We start from the raw sequence: 21500 nt of genomic DNA, 5'->3' as shown, positions 1-21500 counted from the left end.
TAAGAGTCCTTAAAATAAAGCAATATTACACCTTTCAGCGGGTACCAGCGTTTGATAATTGAGGAGTGGACATAAAAATTGCTGCAAGTGCAATGCAAATTTGAAACTTTTGTAGTGTAGCTAAAAGAATAAGTTACCAAAATATGTATATATCATTGTTAGTAGTTATTTTCGCGAGATTTATATTTTTTCAAGTCCACCTTTCAATCGTTTTAGAAATCCTCGTGCAAAGATCGACAATTGCGAGGGGGTGGAAAAATGGTATTAAACAGCATACCTGCTGAATGCGAATTTTCCTGTGCTTGGGCACCGTATCGTTCAGAGTAACCTTGCTACCCTCGTTAAAAGGACGAACATCCTTTAAAGATTCAACACTGGGCGATACATCAGTGACGTTGCGACCGACTTCACCGGAAGCTGACTTCTTTACCCTATTTTCACACTTCTCCGCGGCTTCCAAGGGGTTCACGTACAGATTACTGTCTGCTTCTTCGGTCAGATCGCCCTGTGAAATAGTTCAACCGCATCACATTGCTATGCATACACAATACAGAGGGTTAATTGCGAACAATTTGAAATTTGAAGGCACTTATAAATAATAATAGAATACAGAAAGCGCAGTAAAGTACTGGTAAATAGAGAAACATGCCAATAAATATATATTTAACAAACTAATCGAAAGTAAAGTAACGAAATCAATATAACTGGAAGTTTCGTTTCTTCTTTTGCTGTTTTTTTTTTTTAGCATTTATTGCATATGCAGGCAAACTTTTTGGAAACTGAATCTCTTACAAATTTATATTGTGCCATTCCATTTTCGAAAGCTCATTTACTGTTTTAAATTGTGGAAAATTTGGGGTTGAGGAAAGTCTTAAGCTACACTCTTCGCCTTTGAAGCAAATGTTAAATACCATCTTTCAAGCCGAACTTAAATTGTTTACACTTGTATCGGAAAAGTCCTAGTATCTACCGTTAAATGGGAATAATGTTTGTTCAATTGCACTACAAGAAAAATTCTATTTCGCTCGGCAATTCTTTATATTAAATGACAACATTATACCTTATTGTTATCCGCCGAATGACCAGCAGAAGAAACCTATAGTAATTAGTATGCGTTCTTGCCATTCGGAGAACTCGATACGAAAAATTATGCAGGGAATATTGCAATATTTTTCTACAAAATGTTTCAAAAAGTTAATACGATGTTAATATATCATATTCAAGCATTTTTACTAGAACCCATGCTTACAATAAGCAGCTTTGCCAAGAAACTACAGTAACGCAAATGTTTAGCGTTCACAATTTTTCGACACAATTATTAAGTCAACTGATCGGTGTATAATTGCTAGAATATATCGCTAACTTTCAGAACACTCTGTACACACTGTCCACTAAATACAATTATCGTTAGAAAAGCGGGAACATCGTACACATAAAGACCTAAGCGAAACCAATGGAACAGGTAGAAGAAAGAAGAAAAAAAAAAAGAAAGAAAAGAATTACTAATCAACAAGTTCAGCAAGTAAGATAGGATAGAGTAACGCGACACACCACGAGCGACTCATGTCTCAGAATACTGAATTCGTGAAATCGCACTGTAAATTCAATTAGCCGGATTCTCGCGGCCTATCGATTCCGTGCTGTACCTGGGAATGAGACGGATGCGTTTGACAGCTGGCATACGTATCGGAGCTGTCTACGCTTCCTTGCTCGTTGTACATTTTCCCATAACCGGTGTCCTGCACCGGCTGCGCTGGCGACGGCTTCGTTTCCGTGGCGAACATCGGCTGGTGCGTGCCCGCTTCCGCCGTCGCGGCTGACCGCATCGACTTCATCTCCTGGCAGATTGGGTTACGAAAGTCGCTGGTCGCCAGTGGCATTATATTTTCCGCGTCTCTGAACTCTTTGTATTCCTAGAAACACGACCAGGGTGGTGAGAAGTATCGGTTTGTCGAAGACGAGCCGTCAAGGGCCGAGCGTCGCCTTCAACATCGACCTGATCCTAGAAACTTATGGGTTTGCCGCGGGCGCATCTTTCGTCAACGGTCCACATATCCCCTCATGCGAATACATCAAGTTTATAACTTAATACTTGTGAAAACATTATCGGTATTAAACAGGAATTCGTTGAGCAAAATCTCTAAATTGAGAATCAGTCTCTAAAATAATGGAACATTTATTTCTCGACGAGCCTTTCGCATTATTTCTCTTCCTTTCTAACGATCTACGTTCTATGGTTTAAGAAAAACTAATCTAAATTTATCAAGTCTAACAAGGTAGAAATGAATTGCTCCAGGCCCTCGGGGCTTGACCGTCTAAAGACGAAAGCTGCGACCGACCGCTTAATTAAAAGAAAAGGTTGTTTCTTCGTGTGCTGTATGTATACTCTAAGAGTTAAGGGAGAAGTGGGAAGGAAAAACTCATTTCTGTGTGCACACTAAATAATCTATTTAACGTGACCTTTCTACTTTCCGTGTCATACTCGCCTGTTGGGATCCGAAACGGTATTTGCACGATCATTAAGTGGATTAAAAGAGAAGACATTACATATACATACATTGGAGACGGCCTGGCCTGTAATAAGATGCGGAACTTAAGGAAAACAACGATTTGCTGTTTCGTTAGTCGTATTCCCAAGCTTGCCAGAACTGTCCTACCATGGATGCAAGAAAGTCGCAATACATTCAGAATCATTGCAAAATCTGTATATATTTATATATTATGCTGTTATCGTGCTGTTTATTCTGAGTAGTTCTGTTTCTAAAGTCAACATGCTGAAAAGATGAAAAGTGAAACAAGCATGTAATCGTTGGACCATTACACGCTACGGGGGACTGATTATATCGTTTATCGTATTTAACGAGTGGAAGAAGAAAGGAGGAAGAAAGAACAATCACTACCGTTCATGATTAATCTAACGACAAAAAACTGACAGCTTACGCACAACAGTAATTAATTATTATAATCACATCTGCAATGTAAAAGTAAAAGTGGAGTAATTAAATTATTAGCGTGAATCCTTTAGTGCATTCGGTACATAACTTTTTAAAATTAAATTATCAAGAGAAATTGTTTACGGACTTTTGCAGTTGTTCGAGGGATTATTACCAACGATGGTGAAGCTAGTGGACACTATTTTCTCTTTACTCCTTTCTTTTCGTATCTCAGTCTCTTTATTTGCAATCGCGTGTGTAATGGACTTGAACGATTCAGGATAGAGATCGTCATTCGTAGAAAGCGTACACTCCGTGTTTCAAATTTTCTCTATCAAAATTAGGTGCGTCCCAATCGGATTTTGTAAACGAAGCCTGGCATTAAAAACGACGAACGCGCGAAAAAGAGAGCGAAGAAGACGATGATCAATTTGAAGTGGAAACTGTACGCTCTGGAAATTGGAAAGTGACGATTGTATACGTGTAACAGTATCATTTGTCAACGAAATTCGAGCATTGCCTTTTATTCGGCCACCGGCTCGCGCAACAACAGTTTTCTCGCGATTTGGAAATCATTCTGCGCGCGTGTACGGCGTAAATCAGCCAGCCGTAAATCAAATCCAAGTGATCGCGAAAATCTGAATACGATTCAGTGTCGCGCAAACCTCGGTTGTTCGAATGGAACTAGGTCGTCGAGATTTAATAGTATTACGTGAGAACAAGTGTCGCAGCTGCAGGATCGCATTCGTCACTGTCATCGCAGCTTCTTTTCCGTACATTTGGCTTCTAAATTTTTCCACGGCAAAGAGAAATGGACCGTCGATCGTCTTGCCTCGAATCAAGTAATCGGTTGTCCAATCGGCGCACGTTTATCAACGACTTCTACGATTGTTCGTCTCAGTTAGTGTATCCCAATTATATCTTAAATAATTATCCAGTCAGTTACTTGTTCACCAACCTAAAATACGATCGTTATGATCAATTTTCGTTGATAATTCGTCGAAGATGCGATTCATTGACAAACACGGCCCTACGTAGCGTTCATTAATTGATTAGATCGTATGTATTGTACCTATTTATTCGATCATGCCACGTACGATGATGAGAAACGAATGAAAGTCTATTGTGTGCGTGTCTCTTGCTCTATGCAGCCAATGAGCTAATGAAAGAGGATTAGTAAAGTCAATCAATGTCGATCGCTTAAAATGCATCCAGTCGTCGTGTAAGGCAAACGCCGTTAGGGAGTAATGTCCTGCTTTCCAGGTAAAACAATTTTAAAAGAAGCAATATCCTCTAATTGACACTGTAAACGTCACTGATTCTGAAAACGAAATGAAAATTAATTAAAACACAACGGAATAGTAAGAACGCAACACAGCTATTCTGTAATTAAAAAGTAAACAAGTAAAGATTAATAGAGGAACATCGTTCACGACAATGTAATTCCATTAAGGTGACTACTTGTTATACTTATGGTAATATAATAATAATTGTTACTATTACATTATAACGGTAACAAGCGATATATGATAAATTAGAATCAGAAAATGTATGAACGAAAATAAATACGATTGTATGCAATTGTTTTTTTTCTACAATAACACCTTTCTTTCGTGTGCCACTGCAGGTCGTATTTGATTTCCGTTCGACATGGTATTGCCATTAAATTACAAGACAGTCCATGAAAAGTGCGTATCGTATAAGGTTGGCTCGCTATTGCGAAATAATTCGATGGTAACGTTCGAAGTGAAATGTATTCCGGTTGGAGCAATGTTTCATGTCAAGACATTTGTCTGAATCATTAACGGCTTGCAAGCAAATTGCTCGAACACGAGTAAAATATCTTTCGTTCTATTTAGTATATACTCGAACAATCGCCAGCGTGATTCATGCACGAATCTAGCGTGCGAACTTGACGTTCGTTTCAAACTTGAAAGCAGGAAATTATTCATCAGAGAAAGAGAGTGAGAGAAAGAGAGAGAGAGAGAAAGAGAGAGAAAGTACATTGGTTTAAATAAGTATATGTAATAGGCATGTGCGAATAATTCAAAGGCAATTTGATATGTCTTATAAAACAACAAGAAACATGTTTACATGTACGTATACAAGTGGTATCAATGGTATAGACATTTTATGTAACGTACCATTGATAATAGTAAAACTTTAAATGGAACTTTGAGTAATAATAGTTGTAGTAAAACGTTTCATTGTAAGAGAATTAGTTGACACAAGTAATGCAAAAATCGCAGAAAAAGTTGTTAGCATACTGTTAGAGAAACCAATTCCAAACATTCTTAAATAGTAATCGAAAGATGATCAAGTTGTTAAAAGTGAAGTAAGTAATTACGTTCAAATTCTTAACGTTTAGAGTAGGATAACAACGAAAGATTAGTCACTCAACAAGAGAAGTGAATAAAAGCAATTCGCAGATACCTAGTACTTATAATATGCCCAACGATGAGTATATCCAATACCAAGTAATGGCAAACCGCAAATAAACTTGAAACTTTACTTCACAAATTCAATATTTATCTCTTTTCACATATCTCTTCTTTTTTTACTGTACAGATGTTTATGAGTTACTATATACACAGTACACTCCTAAAATTGAGTCGCATATTCCAAAAACAACCCCTATACGCAATACTTTCGTCGTTCCAATCTATACAACAGTTTATAATAATATTTCTAAAAATTCAAGGCTGCGATGCAATCCAGAGGAAACAGAACGAGTAAAATAATTTCTCGTTCCCCGGTTTTCTTCTGTCAAAGGAAATCCGGGAACCCCTTAAGTGATCGCTACCGTGGCAGGCTGGATAAACTCGCTCGTCGGGCAAACTATAAAAATTCTATTTAGGACCGGGTAAAGGGGTTGGTGTTTGGCCAGAGCCGTGGGCATCGTGTTTCGTTTCAGTGGCGTGATCCCTCGCCCCCGGACGCGAAACGACGACGACGATGCCCCAGTGCCTTGGCCTACAAAATTGCGAGTTTACACGCAAATCAAATTAGTGGACGAGCTACGGTTGCGTCTAAAGCATTGAATGAACTGGTATCGTGTCAATGGAAAAGTAAGTGCTCTGTTGAAGGTGAGAGGGGGAGGCAGTGCATACACCCAGTGGACTATACGTACCGGACAAACCGTGCATCGGCTGTAGTTGAACGAAAGTAGTAGCGGACAGATATAAAAGAAGCCAGGGGACGAACGGGTACACAATCTCGCGCGATCGTACATACGTATATATATCTGTATGCGCATATATATACGTGTTTGCTATCGATCGGACGTTGCTGACGGAGGCGAAGCGACAAGAAGAGATATCGTAACACAACAGAGATTAAAAGAGACGAGACGAAAAAAAAAGAAAAAAAAATTGGAAAAATAAACAGTTGGAGAGAAATAAAGAATGTTAGTCCCCTTGGTCCCAATTTTCTCGACAGCCCATTGGTGTATGTAGTGCCGCCTAAGGAAGAACGTTAGTGATCGTAAATACCTTCGTAGTACAAAAGCAACACTCGAATTCGCTAGGTATTTCATCATTTTTCTCGAATTTTCTGCTGTCTTTTTTCTCTTCATCCTACAATGTCACACACACAATTTCCTATTTTACTTTCCGTAACACACGGGTCCCGCCGCGCCCGGAAGCGATCGAGCCATTCCGTTCTTATCCCCGTTCGCGTCATCCTGCAATGACGATCATTCGAAAATTCGAAGCTTCGAAAGAAATGTAACTCTCCTTTCAGTTTCAAAAGCGAACTCGTCTGAAGGTAAAGAATTCGTCGTCGGATAACTAACGATAATAAGATTTTACACAGGTGTAAACCAATGCATTCGTGCGAAATAATTCGAACGCTTCACGAACGAGCGAATACGTTATTGATCCTTTGAAGCACGCATTCAAGAGAAAAACTTTTCAGTGATATCAATTACCTTGTTTCTAACCGAACAACTATGTCTCGAATAAAAGTTTTCGCAAAGAGTCATCGCGAGGATAATGATCGTCCTTCGTTAACGACATAACAAGCGAGAGGTACCTCGATTAATTTGCGATTTCAGAGAAAGCACCATTCGACAACGGTGCTTCAAAGGCTTGAACGAGAGCACGAAACGAGGCAACGTATGATCACGTGGAGCCAGAGAGAGAAATTTCTCGTATGCAAGGGTGAAAAGGAAGACGTGTTACAATCGTGTCAGTTTGTTAAAGAAAGGATGTCCATGATGCGTGTGTCGATTCGTAAATGATGGCATGTAGGAACATTCCGTCAGTGTATAAAATTCTGAATCTAATCTTATCTACTGCCATTAATTACTTCCCTCGCGTCAAACGATCTACGTTCTTTTTGGGGTGATCCATGATACCATCATTTACGAACTCGCACGTTTGACAATGCGCAAGGTGTAACAGTGTTCATTGAGGTATGTATACGTGTGACAGTGAAATGCATCGTAGTGAGAAGAAAAAGTTAAATATCATATCGTGATCGGACGTCACAATTGCTTTCCGTTACTTACGCGAAATCAATTGATCGTAAAAGTATACAGTTTTGAAACGAACCGTTCCTCGAACCTGCTGTCCTGTATATGTCTTTACAAATAGAAGACCGACATCTAATTCTTTCAGATTCACTGCGTTCGATCGCGTGCCTTCGGTAATTATTAATACGTGATTCAGCGCTGAAAGGGCCGACATGAAATCAATAAACTTGATTCGCTATCTAAAATAACACAAAACGTGACGATGAATTAATAATTCAGGCTAACATAGAAAAAAGATATCTTAAGGAACCTCGAAGTTGGCATAGTGTTCCCTCCATTCTTCTTCAAACAGCATTGTAAGACGTCCCATGCCCAATTATATATGTATGTATACACGTTTCGTATTATTTTATTTTACTCGAATATCAGGAAACACATTTTTAATGCTTCTGTTTAACTACCTTCGAAATTAGTCGAAAACTAATCGCGTCGATTATTCCTAGATTCAATGATCTGTCGATCAACTTCGAGGTTCATTTAATAAGTAATCGATCCAATTATAGACCTTCGAAGTTCGATTTCAAATAATTTTTATTCGATTACAAGAGAATTTTTATTGAATATAAGAATGGACGTCGAATTCTGTCGTATTACAGTTAAATACGAGTTGGAGGATCACTCGAAATATGATAATAAAAATTACAACTGCCCGATAGTTAGACGATCATCTACATTCGGTTATTTCATTCTTACAGCCGGTATTATTTAATGTTATGCTAATTATTTATATGTACAGGCAGTGTTTCGAAGAACCGATTTTGATTAATATCGAATCGTAATGATATATATGTATATACCTATTAAATTTAAATGCTCATTATTATAAGAGAACTGTTTACGTGAACCTATTCTCAAGAATTATAAATTGTAAATCTATTTTATCCTCTAGATCATCTGTTAAATGTTTAATTGAGCGTCAATATAATTTTCCTGCTTTACTGTTCGTTAACTTTTATAATAATTAAGTACACGCTACTTAGTTTATAGGAAATATCGCGAATCCTGTGCTATTATCTAATGCATTGCAAGAACTAATAAGTACGTATATATTTAATTCCTTAAACACATTTAGGACCTCGACAACGACATCGAATCGTACAATTTTCAACGAGAAAGTAATAATTCCATTCCAACAATTCTTCAGCTAAACAGAAACGAGTGTTCAACTAGATGTATGATGACTAATGCAAGATCAGTGCGATTTAAAGTAAATGGTAGAAAATAGTAGAAGTTCTCGTCGACCAGTCTCTCTGTCTATGCGCTACAGATTAAATTGGTTTCACCCAACAGGCTGAATAAATATTTAACATCGCGTCGGTCAAACGACGCACGTGGAAATGTATGCATAACGTGCACGTAACTAAACTCTCGGATATGTTGTGTTTCTAATCGACTAAAACATACGTCTATAATCATACAAAGTAATCGCACTTGGGGTAAAACACAAGCGACTGAACAACAAAGCGGTCTAGTTAGGGGGATGTACTTTGGCTACAGCCTCGCACTTCGTAATGCACCATCGATTTGCGGTATGATTACACAGTACTACTGAAAGAAAAAAAAAAAGAATCGACAAACCGTCCGACCAAAATGCACGAAATGAAAATGAAAAGAGGAAAAATGAATCGACGATCGCACGCGTTGCGATTTCTAGCAACGTCTGACCGGAAGCAGAAAACCAAGGGTGATGATGCGTCTCGGAGAGATAGGCATAGATAACGGGGAATAAGATCAGTCAATCAAGCGAGGCGATGTGATGGAAAATAGAAGAAGCAAAACGGAAACAGATGATCGACAGAAAGAAATGCAAAGAAGGCTCGTGGATCGTAAGAAACGTATCTGGAAAAAGGACGATCGAAAAGCGTTCCGCGCTTCTCTCGGATCGAGCACGGCAAGGTCCGACGTCGAAGTACCCGCCCAGGGCCTCGTGCCCTCGGATTATCGTCCATCGTCACGTATATTCTTTCTCGTCTCTCGCACTTCATCGCTTTCATTCTGTTGTTGCCTTTCTCGTGGCTGCCCGTTGCTACGAAAGCTCGCAGAGTTTTCTATCTTGTCGGACGTTGCCAGGAAAGATCGGTAAAGTCTTTCGTGAACAAGCGAAACGTCCGTCCACAGATCCAATTTGTTCAATGTCTTTCTTATCGCTTCTTATGTTTCTTTTTTTTTTTTTGGACAACTTCGAAACTCTCGTTTTATTTACTTATTATTTTTTTTTTTCGTTCGCTCGAAGAGATCGAACCGATCGAGAACAGTTTCGTGGAGTTTGCTCGACATTATTTTTTCCTTTTTGAACCGAGCGATCGATACACATGCAGCGGAAAGAGAACGAAATTCGGCAAAGTCCGACAGGTAGGTAATTCGTGTGTGTGACGAAAGTTTCGGCGGCTTTGTTCAACGATGGTGGTTCAATGCGCGCTGTCGGACATTGCCTGTAACATATCGACACGAAATCTGTCAGAAAGTTACCGCCAATGATGGAAAAACGAATCTGAACTCATTATTGGATGACGAATTGCGACACGCTGCTGCCTGCAATATTTCTTTCATAGTTTGTCATTCTTCAGATCGCATTGAATGCTTCCTTTCCTTATCCCCATCGACTTCGTCGTATTTTTTTTTTATATGATTCGTATTTAGCAATTATTACCAGGAGTCGGAATTTGATTCTCGTTTTGCGAAAAATAGGAACAGAAGGTGTCCGCGTATAATTGGCCACCAATGTGAAAATAGATCACACCTATTATTGCAGCCAACTGCGTACAACGTAATGGAATTACGAAATTCAGTATAACGAATTAATACGGGGAATTTAATGAGTACAATAGTCTAAAATAGTCATATCAGATAACAAATTTTCCATTGTGTAACGGTCTTAACAATTGTATGCGAGAAATACAATTTTTGCACCATCCAATAATGTAACAAATATTTGAAACAATTGATTGAAAGAGTAGATTGATTGGAAAAAGAGTTATCTGACTGTGGGATGCGTTAACGTTTCGAAAATAACTTCTTTTGAAAATCATAGAACATCGAGTGCGCAAGATCATGGAGAAAAATTGGTTGTGCGTGCGAGAAACCTAGGAGAAACATGTACCGATTGGAATTAATATCTTCGTGGCACGTAAGCGATGACATTATTCGATTACGAGGTACCATTTCTATAAACGTCTATAGTAATCGATAAAATAATCGGACCGCAAGAACAGATAGAAATCAAGGTATACCAAAAAGGTGTTTAACATGTTACAGGCAGATTCTACGTACGAAAGGAAAAGTAGTTATTGATTAATTAAACGAAAGATATCGACTACTTTTTGTTCATTTGTCCTATATGTGTCCTTAAACTGACAAGGATTAAGTACTACTCGTATATGTTTCAGTGCACAGTGTATACACGTGACGCACGCACACACGGAGGTGATTAAAACCTTCATTTACAAGAATTCTCACAATTTTCCCCAAATTTCTGTGTCCTGTGTATTCTCATGTACACAGTAAAAAAAGAAAAAAAAAACAAGAAGCACATTCATTCATTGTTCATAAGCGAGCATTCCAGGACCGCAGCAATGTGCGAAAAAGAACACTGTCAGTCAATGAGAGAAAGTCTCATTGAACGATGGAATCATTAGACCGACGCGTTTCCCGACGAAAAAGCACTTGGACGACACGCTGCACAATTGCTTTCATTGGAGCCAATTTCTAATCGTACAGAGATGTTAGATCAGTTCTATCTATTCTATGCTTTATCCGATGTCTTCACTGTCTTATCATTTTTGCGATGTCCTCAATCCTCCCATTTACGAACACTTGTCTATTCTCCAGTATATTTATTAATCATCGTTAACCGATAATAGATTTTTCTCTGCACGTTGTTGAACAACGATTAAAAAAGAACAGTAGATTTGGAAATTTTTCGTTAATTTTTTTTAGTTATAAATGAAAGGGAGGGTATAAGCCAATAATGCGTAAAAAATCGTGTTACGATGAGAGGATTTGTGTTCTCAATGACTCTATTACCTTTAACTCATCGGGCCCTGAATAATTACGCGCTGCTATTTACAGATTCTTACAATATTTACAAAAGTGTGATGCAATTATTAGATTCGTGAAATTTGTACAACTGTCGATACGTAGTACCGATTACATAAAGCGAAATGAAGCTCAACGAATTAAAGGTATATATGCAATTGTTAACAGGGTATTGAATTTGAATAGCATGGACGAATAAAGAGGGAAGCGAACATTAAGGAAAGTTAAAGTCGTTCTTTCGGGCTCCGCAGATCGTCGGTTCGTTCGCGAACTGATTAAAAAGTGAACTGTGTACGCGTAATCTATTGAGAAAAATCGTATGGACTGTAAACTGTTAACGAAAAGGATTGTCGGGAAAACACGCGACCAAGTAGACTTAAAATCGAAGGTTGCGCAAACCTTTATTCGGCACATCTATACCTTGCAGCGCCAAATTAGTTCTCAAAGTAATTTGTAAAAAATACCATCAAAAGAAGCGCACACAGTGCTTAATCATACTGTAAATTGTACATAAAGGTTTCCTAATGAATCGCAATATTAGTAAGGCGTTATCAATTCTGCGTATTAATGATACTATATTTACACTAATTCTGCAAGCACTGGTAAGTATAGATGCATTTGCATTAAGAACTCTGTGTTATATTGGAAAATTACCAATTTCTGTCAAACGGTATGCATTACACAGAGCAAAGTAGATCCAAACAAAATTTTGATCATTCTTTCTGTGGAAGTATATATATATATCGATACTCATATATTTTTTAATGACAAAGAATGTTTCCATTAAAAAGCACAGTATGGTCAGTATATGCTTACTCGAAGAATGAACGAAATGGTAACCAAGCTCTGTATATCTACGCATACACGGTATTATTATAAAGTGTCATTATCGAGTAAATATTTTCACAAAAGAGAAAAAGAGGGAAACTCTATCGGCATCTATCACGTATGAATCGGTCCAGAGAAATATTTACTCGCTTCATGTTTGTGCCAGGTCAGATATCAAAAATTCTGGCAACAGTTTTGCTAATACAGTATAGAAGTTGTACACAACTTTACGGGACACCAATCAGCTCGTCACTGGCGTCCCGTAAAGGACAAGCAGACACACACATATATAAAAAGCTGCACCTCGAGCCAATCTGATTTCAGACTTTTCTTTTAAATGACGCTCGACGTGCTTCCTTTCCATACGAGAAAAAATGAAAAAAAAAATTAGAAAATTGTTAACACTAGGCGTGCTTCGGTACATCGTGTCATTCTGCGTTATTAAAGTATCGTTGCAATTTTATTTCCCACTATGACATAGCGGTGTGAAACAAACTTGTGCCATGGCTATTCGACACCAACGAGTTTACATCAAATCCAAATAAGAACGATATCATTGGATGCACATTCTTTTAAATAGGTAATTACATCGAGGACAAAGCAGCAATTATACTTGATGCATACATATACAGTATAGTAAGTATAGAACAAAAAAAAAGTACCCAGAGATGAAAGAAATAATAATTTTCAACTAATTTTTACATCTCGTAAATATGCGTCAGTCTCGTTGGACGCTTTGCAAGATAATAAGAAACAGAAGCTAAGCTATATTTGTGAAAGTAATATTTTACAAGTGACACGAACTTATAACGTTTATCGATCATTTTTAATTATATACATATGTATATATATATATTAGTTTCTCGTTGTATGAGAAATGTTATCTTTAAATTGATTAGAAAGGTACCTGTGAATATACTTGGTGACTTTATAGCAGATAAAACGACAATTGAAAGTAAAGAGGCACGCGTCACTGTCTGGTCTGATTAATATCCGACTCTACTACTAGTTTGCATCCAATGTGACCGCACCGACTTTCTGGTAAGTCGTGCCTCTAGTAGCCATGTGCGGATACTAGTTCATGAACGATTCTATCTTCACAGACGGGCTCGAATTTCTTTTATCAGATTTATGTTAGGTATTAGGTTTTCATTCAACCTCCAATAGCGATCGAATACACGTGATTAATTCATAACTGCCTTAATACCAGTAAAGTGCAAGGCTGCACCGAAATACACGACACAAGTATGGAACTTCAGCATACTAATTTTAATTAATTTTGTAGTTCAAACAGAAAAGTATACAATAATCTTGTCTCTAAATTGATAGAGTTCAAATTTTAGGAACAGAGTAGATTGGCGAAATAATATCATTATAATTGCATATATCGCAAATTAATTGGGAGAAGGATATTACCCGGAATAAGATATTACCAAATGACATCACAGGATATTAAACGATTAAGTTGATATAAAAGTAATAACGATCAAATCGATAAAAATCGTCTGATTAGGAGCTTGGTAATTAACGACACCGAAGAAAGTCGAGCCCCGTCTGGTCGAAGGATTAACAGACGCCCGTGCATGCCTAGTTTTCAGGCGCGCACACGAAATGAACACATCGAAAATCATATTCATAATGGATTGTTAGTGGATTTGACGTCGGGACTTACGCTAGGTGTAGTATTGCCTTGGTTCACGTGCTGGGCCGGTACATCGTCGTGAAAGTAATCGTCGTTCTGCGTTCCAGGCACGCTCTGAGCAAAGTCCAGGAGACGGCGGTTCGGGCTGTCCGGTGTCGTCGGCATATCGTTAGGCAAATTTGGGAAGCAGGACGAGGCGCTGCGACGGTGTCGCGAGAGACTGTAATGCTCATAGTTACGATAACAGCCTGGCCCGGTCTGGGCAGGACCGCGTCCGCACGCGGATTCTCCCTCGGTGCTGTTACCATCCACGCCGGACATATTGTGACCTGGAAACAGGTTCCGCGTCCGTTCTGTTTTTTACAATGCCGCCACGATATCAACCTTGACGCAAGAATAGGCGAGGATTCGCGCACCAACTTTTGCGCTTGTGTTGAACGATGTACTCCAATAGAGAAAGAGAGAAGTAGAAAGAGATAGATAGAGGTAAAAGGGGTGACGGTGCATTTAGACGAATCTAATGGTACGCGCGAAGCAGCATGTAATGCAAACCCACATGTCCTGTTTAAGCCTTGCTGAAAGTTCGTCGAACATACGTGCGCCACGTACAAACACGAGCAACTGTTCTGATCCTACTGACCTAGCTAACGTGAGTACTTATTTAAGTAGACAGAAACAAATTCTAGCTGGACGACTGTGTCGCACAAGTATGGCAGCGAGCCCGGTACGGTCGGAACCATTACTCAAATTTGTACGCTCAGGCTAATCTGGTTGTATCGCATGTTGCATTGCACGTTACATTATACTCGTATGGTCACCATAAGGAAGAGATACATGCAGTAATTTTTCAATGAACAACACTTTCGGTGATAGGTTTGGTTCAACAAATACGAATAATGGGAATTGTACTTCGGCCTGGTCCGGCGTGGTAGGCTGGTCGTTAGGTGGATAAAGGACATAGCGGGACCAACAAGCGAAATTATAGATACATACTAATTAGCGTATCGGCGACTTTCTTACAATTGCGATTTAGAATTTATATACAGAAGGTACGTTTCCATTGATGGGTATAACGTACTATAATCTGATCTTATTTAAGCATTACGTACTACTTTTAAAATCTTCTCTACAGAAGTTACATGTATATATAAATTCTGAATGAATCACTTCTGATTCGTGTAGGGAAGGTAAAATTTTGTACTTATTCATTCAACAACCGAATTGTAAATTATCAATAGCGGCGATATTGATACGCACATATCGATACATGTTAAAAGTGTCTGCTTACCACCCACGCCGGACATTTAATGATTTGGGAAGAGGCTCGATGTCCGGTTTGTTCGTTTCCTCGCACTAAGATAAGTTTATCAATCTTGGCGCAGGTCTGACAATAATAAAGAAAAAGAAAAAAAAAAAAGAAGGTAACACATGATTGAGATCGTGCTAAGTGTGTCAGGTGTTAATTACATTATCGATTGTAACCTTCCGGCGCAGAAGAAGCGGTGTCCTGATTCAGTCCGGCGTGGTAGGCTGCTTTCTTAGCTATATATGTATATATATGTATCTATAGTATATCGAGAAAGTAGCGGAAGCAAAAATATATCGATAAAATAGCTTATTACCATCCACGTCGGACATGTCGTGAGCTAGGAGGGTGCAATTAGTTTGTTGTCTTCAACCTTGGCAATAGAGAGTCGGTGTTGTTTAATCTCGGTCAAGTGTGCCAGGAAGTAGTTCCCCGAGTATGGAGAGATCATTAGTTTGAAAGTTAAATTTCGGTCTGTCCGGCGTGGTAGGTTGATCGTTAGGTAGACTGAGGAAGCAGCAGGAAAACGAGGCACCGCAACGACGCCACGAGGGACCGTAATGCTCATAGCTAGGATAACAGCCTGACCTGGTCTGGGCAGGGCTGCGTCCGTACACGGATTCCCCCTCCTTGCTGTTACCATCCACGCCGGACATATCGTGACCTGAAAACAGCCTCGGTATCCATTATGTTTTTCATTATGCCATCAATTCATCAACCTTGACGCAGGATTAGTGGGCTCATACGAATACGTACGGATCGAGAGATCGCATGAACGGTAGCAGCGAGATATGTGAATCGGATGGAAATACGATATCTAACGATGATTGTGTTCCGTGTTCCGCATTCCCGACAAATCTTGCAAACAATGCCGATAGAGAAATGGAAATTACCACGGGATCGATGAATGACGATACTTTCGTTTCCTTTCATGATTCATGAATAGTAATGAATATGGTGCAGTTACGTTTAATGAGAAAGTCAATAAAGAATGGGTCAGTGTTTCTCTACCAGTGTAGCCTCTCGTATTACCTTGCACCTGCGCCAGAACTGATAAATTTATCATTCTTGCGTCAGGGTTGATAAATTGTTAACGTTCGTTACGATAAACTTCCGATTTCTATTTGGAGATCGCATGCGTGCATCGCGTTCGTGTTTTAGTATTGGTAAATTAATGATCGGAGTAAACGGCGAAAAAGACATGTTAATGGGCATCGAGAGCGATAACGTTCCGTATCCTGCCACTTTGGGGGTACGATTACACCCCTTTTAACTGAACTAAAACTGGCTGATCGGAAAAGTTTCAAGTAATTCGAGGGAGAACGATTCAATTATGTAAACTGTTAATCGACGTATTGCATTATCAAGAGGGGTGTGTATAATGTCCTCCTTGTGGTCCGTCGCTTACCGGTATCTACGATGACATCGATGAGATCCATGCTTTTGGCGAAGGCATCCCTCAGATTGATGTGATGAAAAGACACGATGCTGCCCTCCCTCTTGGCCCTTTCAAGGGCCTCCCGCCTTTTGAGGGCTTTCTCCCGTCTCATCTGGTTCTTATAGAACTCGGCGAAGTTGTTAACGATAATGGGAATGGGCAACGCGATTACCAGGACACCACATATACAACACACACTGCCGATCACCTTGCCGAGCGGGGTCGTGGGGTAGATGTCGCCGTATCCGACGGTGGTCATCGTGATGCCCGCCCACCAAAAGGTTTCTGGAATGCTTATGAATTTGGTCCCGGGCTCCTCCTTCTCAGCGAAGTAGGCGAGACTCGAGAATATGAGGACGCCCATTGCCAGGAAGAGCATTAGCAGGCCCAGCTCCTTGTACGAGTTACGCAAGGTGAAGCCGAGGCTCTGCAGCCCGGTCGAGTGGCGGGCCAGCTTCAGGATCCTCAGGATCCGCATTATACGAAAGATTTGCACTACCCTGCGCACGTCCTGGAACTGGTCGGTCGCGTTCTTGTTCGTCTCGACCAGGAACAGAGATACGTAGTATGGCAGTATTGCCAACAGGTCGATCACGTTAAGACCGCCTTTGAAGAACTTCCACTTGTCCGGCGAGGCACTGAACCTAAGCACGTACTCAAGAGTAAACCATGTGATGCACACAGCCTCCACCATGGCGAGCTGCGGATTGTCTTGAAAGTTCCCCTTCTCATCATTCACTTGCATACTAGGAATGGTGTTGAGAGTTAGTGCGATCGTCGAAAGCACAATAAAGAGTATTGATATCACAGCTATCACCTGGAAAAGCGACGGATCGACCAGTCAGACGGAGTGATCACTCATTGGGTGTCCTAAAAATTTCTCCTCTCTTTTCGACCAGTTAACCAGTACATTGTTCGCGTGGACTAGGACGCTAGAACTATTTCTTTTGTCCTTTGGCTAGATGTTGTTTGATTAAAAGCATCGGGATCAAAAATCGAGAAATGTGTACCTAATAAGTTTTCAATGTTATTCTACAGGGTGCGTGCGATAAATGCCGAGTCGAAAGTAAATCAACGTGAAGAACAGCTTCTATCGACGAGTAGAAGAACAGAAACACCAGCAGACTCTATCAGACTATCCCATTTGAAATACATAATCGAGCACAGATCGACGGAAAGCTACACCACAAATGAGAATTCTAACAGTTGATCCAGAATGTATACGGAAATTCCAACAAACACGATCGTCGTCGAACACATAAAAATTCTCGATTTGTGAATGTCAGTGAATCACGAAGAAAAATAATTCTTATTCAATCTGCACTTTTAAAAGCAACAACGACTACCAAAAACAGAGTAAATACCAAAAGCTCTCACTGCACGAAGCGTTTAAAAATATGTATATATAAAATGATACACCAAATACAATTATAACATATTCTTATCACTGACAAAATAGAAGGAAAGCATAAGTAGTTGTTTACGTGTACGAAAAAATGTACAATACGAAGCAAGCAACAATTTGCATACGAAAAGAAGCATATGCCCCAATAATGTTGCCTTTGTCACGGCAAAGACACATTGTTACAGGTATATCGTAAAAACATGATTTAACTCCAACGATGCCATTTGAACAGCGAACGTCTAAAGAATCAGTAGTGCAAAAAAGGACCCCTCATAGACGACTGTGCGACCAAGGATAAAAGGAAACGCTCGAAACGTTTGTCGTGAAACCTCCAAACGACTCCGAAACGGCATCGATAAAGGGAAAAAGGGAGGACGTAATGCGGACTACTATAACGTTCTAAAGCATTTTCTGCGAAACTGAGGACTCGACTTTACGCAGTGAACAGAGTCGCTGAAAACTGCTATAGAAACGTATAGATACCCATATGTTTGCACCAAGTAGTATCTCGTCGTTTGAAGGCAGTCTGCCCGACGTCGCTCGACTTATACAAGTTTTGTACATTGTTCGGCATGCGTATTAACACGTGTACATTTATAGTCCCTTCAAAACCCCGCTCCCTTTGGGTTCACCCCACTGAATAAAAAAAAAAAAGAAAATAACAAAAAGCCAGAAAAAAATACCCAACCACCGACAACTATTCTTAATATGCCCGTATACCCCTGTCACGCTAGTGCAATCGCTACAAAGCGAAATCAATTCGTCGCTTCGGGGAAAATTAGCAAAAATTACCGCCTCTGTTTAACAGAAATAAACAGGCGTACGCTTCGCATATTTAGATTGCAGGTAATAATAACACAAAACTCGTACACTCGGAAGTGACGGTGTTTTCATTTTGTAAACGACACGTAAAGCTTCATACTGTTCATTACTTTACGCGGTTTTGAAAAATGTTAAAGACTTTTTTAGAATAATTGTTGAATTAAATCATTTTATCGTGGCGAAAGAACGCACAATATTTGAACAAATATTGTTTTGTTATTTGTACAGTTTTAGCTTTTCTAAATTTTCTTAGCTTCCGAGTGTGTAAAATTTCAGTGCAATTCCAAAAGCAAAAGGTGACGAAGAAAAGGAAGAGAAGAAAGGGCCGTTTGCATCCGCAGCTTTTCATGCAATGAACCGCGATGCTTGTCACAAATGCATCGATGAATTATTTCTCTTAATTACAGAAAATCAGCACCATGAAACTTAGAAGTTTCGTCACAAATACGTAAACATATCTATGCGTGATCATGAAAGTAATTAAGTAGGCTTGCGTTGATGCAAGCTTGTGCAAAACGTCTCTTGTGCAGAATACTGAAATTCGTTGCGAAAAGCTGTGTTATGCAATGTTTTAATGTAACACACCCTCGAATTAATCCGAAAGATGGAGAAAAAAAAGGCTGACAGATTAGAAAAAAGAGAAAGCTACCGGCTGACGTTTCGTCGCAAAATCAATTGTAATCTTGTTCAAATTTAGGAGAACTAGTGCGCGTATAGTGCAATTTTTAGGAAAAAAATAAGCCGTCTCTATGTTGTTCTAAAATTCATTGTATAGAAACTGATGCTGGATTACTCACAGCTTTTGCTTATTCTCGCAATCGTGCTTTGAAAAGGTGATCATGGAAGTTTATAAAATAGTTCTATTTAAATCGTACAATAAGATACTTTTATAATATAAAATTTCATAAAAATGTAAGTGAAACTTTATACTATGTTGAATTTTCAATTCTGATTAATAAAATTTAATTTATTATAAGTATAAATTGTAACATTATCCTGCACATATTGCGTGAAGAAGTACTTTGTTCCTCAATTTGGCTAGACTCATACTGGTTAACACTTTTAAAGCGCGCGTCATTTTCTAAAAGCAAAGCGAATACAAGTAGAAACTATCAATACTTGACGATACGGATCTTCTTGTAAGCCAAATTGTAAATTTATGAGAAGCGATGAATTGCAGCAATTCGAGGCAAATCATTATTTGACAACATTGTCCCTTTGAAAAAGTAAATAATTGCCGCTGCACAATTATTTTGAAGAGGATCAACTTATGTTTCTTTGGAAAAATATTGTTAATTTATTAAATAGTTGATGTTATATAGTTGTTTCTTATTCCATCAGGAAGATCAACCCTAATGAAGTAATTGCCTAGTAGTTACACTTGAACACTCCGATATTATCTCCCTTGCATGCAGAAAATGACTTTGGACTTTATGCGTTAACTAGTACGTGCCCTTTAATGTTAGTATTAGATCTCTGCGATTCTCTTCAAATTCTTCTATATACGTAATAACATATATATATATAAATTATTTTTCATTAAATTGTGCTAGCCGAAAAATTGTTGAAGACTGATATGATAACTTGTTGAGTACATAACAAAGATCGAACTTGAATGTTGTTCAAAGCCGATACAAAGCGTTTTGAGATTCGCATAGATCTTCTAAATAGGTACAGTGAAATCTCCATATAAACTACGTATGTTCCTTATTAAATAAATAATTAAAAATTAAGCTTGCAGAGAGTGATCACTAATTGCCACATTAAAATTATGATATATTAATTTTAAATACATATTATTAATAAAAATCCGACAAATATATCTTCTTGCACAAGATTTTAATGTACGTTGAACGTATGAATGCTTTGAACAAATGGAGATTGCATTGTATTAGTCAGATGCGACGAATTTAATATGATCAAGAAAGTAAGAGCTGTGAGAAGACCCAATGTCTACGTTGCCGATGACTGTACCCATATACTTTCAGAAGCAACTTCAGTTATTGACCGACGGCCCCTTAAGTAATTTAAATATAGTGGAAAATCAATAGTTTCTACAATATTGACGCATTGACGAGAATCGTTTAGACATATGATGAGGAGCCTAGCTAGAGAGAAGTATCTCTCTGCGCGAAAAGTTCATCGACGAAGAAGCGTTCCGTTCTTTCCATTAAAGCGTTTGTCCGTGACTGTGCTAAAACCGATAAGACGGATGAAAGCAATGAAATGTTATCATCGAATCACATCGAACGTCCACATATATATATGTATATACGTATCTATATATGTATATATATATGCAGCGAATAGGGAAACAGATACGGTTAGAGTTTTAGGATATCATACGCTTTGCGTGATAGAAATCTTGGTGATAGGTGGAATTAGTGAAGGATACAGGTGCTACATTAGTACCCCGCATAATACTGTTTCATCTTGGAGCAACAGTGTGTGCAATGTGTATTGTTTGTGGTGTGTATGGCAAGTATTAATATGAAACAATATTTGTAACATAACGTCGCCCAAGTACCTCAGAGATTCTCTTGCACAAATATATATA

General features: G+C 38.9%; 1 protein-coding gene and 1 long non-coding RNA gene across 5 annotated transcripts in view; both read right to left on the bottom strand.

The window, feature by feature from the left end:
• Shab (Shaker cognate b) overlaps positions 1–21500 on the bottom strand; it is a 30046-nt gene that overhangs the window by 5296 nt on the left and 3250 nt on the right. The window contains exons 2-7 of one of the 3 annotated variants that reach the window (XM_076896872.1): positions 16687–17533; positions 14003–14301; positions 6425–6508; positions 1647–1913; positions 1061–1096; positions 278–505 (exon numbers count right to left, since the gene is read on the bottom strand). In XM_076896872.1, the coding sequence (XP_076752987.1) occupies positions 278–505; positions 1061–1096; positions 1647–1913; positions 6425–6508; positions 14003–14301; positions 16687–17533 (1761 nt within the window). The remainder of the gene's footprint in view (positions 1–277; positions 506–1060; positions 1097–1646; positions 1914–6424; positions 6509–14002; positions 14302–16686; positions 17534–21500) is intronic. The other 2 variants (XM_076896873.1, XM_076896874.1) reach the window with 2 other exon arrangements.
• LOC143424753 (uncharacterized) lies at positions 15284–15860 on the bottom strand. Of its 2 annotated transcripts, XR_013101963.1 has the most exons (3): positions 15595–15860; positions 15440–15514; positions 15295–15356 (listed from the first exon to the last, which is right to left on the bottom strand). It is a non-coding gene; the product is annotated as an uncharacterized LOC143424753 (long non-coding RNA). The 2 variants fall into 2 exon arrangements; XR_013101962.1 differs by having other exon boundaries at positions 15284–15356; positions 15440–15860.

This window comes from Xylocopa sonorina, chromosome 6, assembly GCF_050948175.1.
Source record: "Xylocopa sonorina isolate GNS202 chromosome 6, iyXylSono1_principal, whole genome shotgun sequence".
Lineage (NCBI taxonomy): Eukaryota > Metazoa > Arthropoda > Insecta > Hymenoptera > Apidae > Xylocopa > Xylocopa sonorina.
Note: the sequence above shows the minus strand (reverse complement) of the source record. Positions and strands in the feature narration are given on the sequence as shown.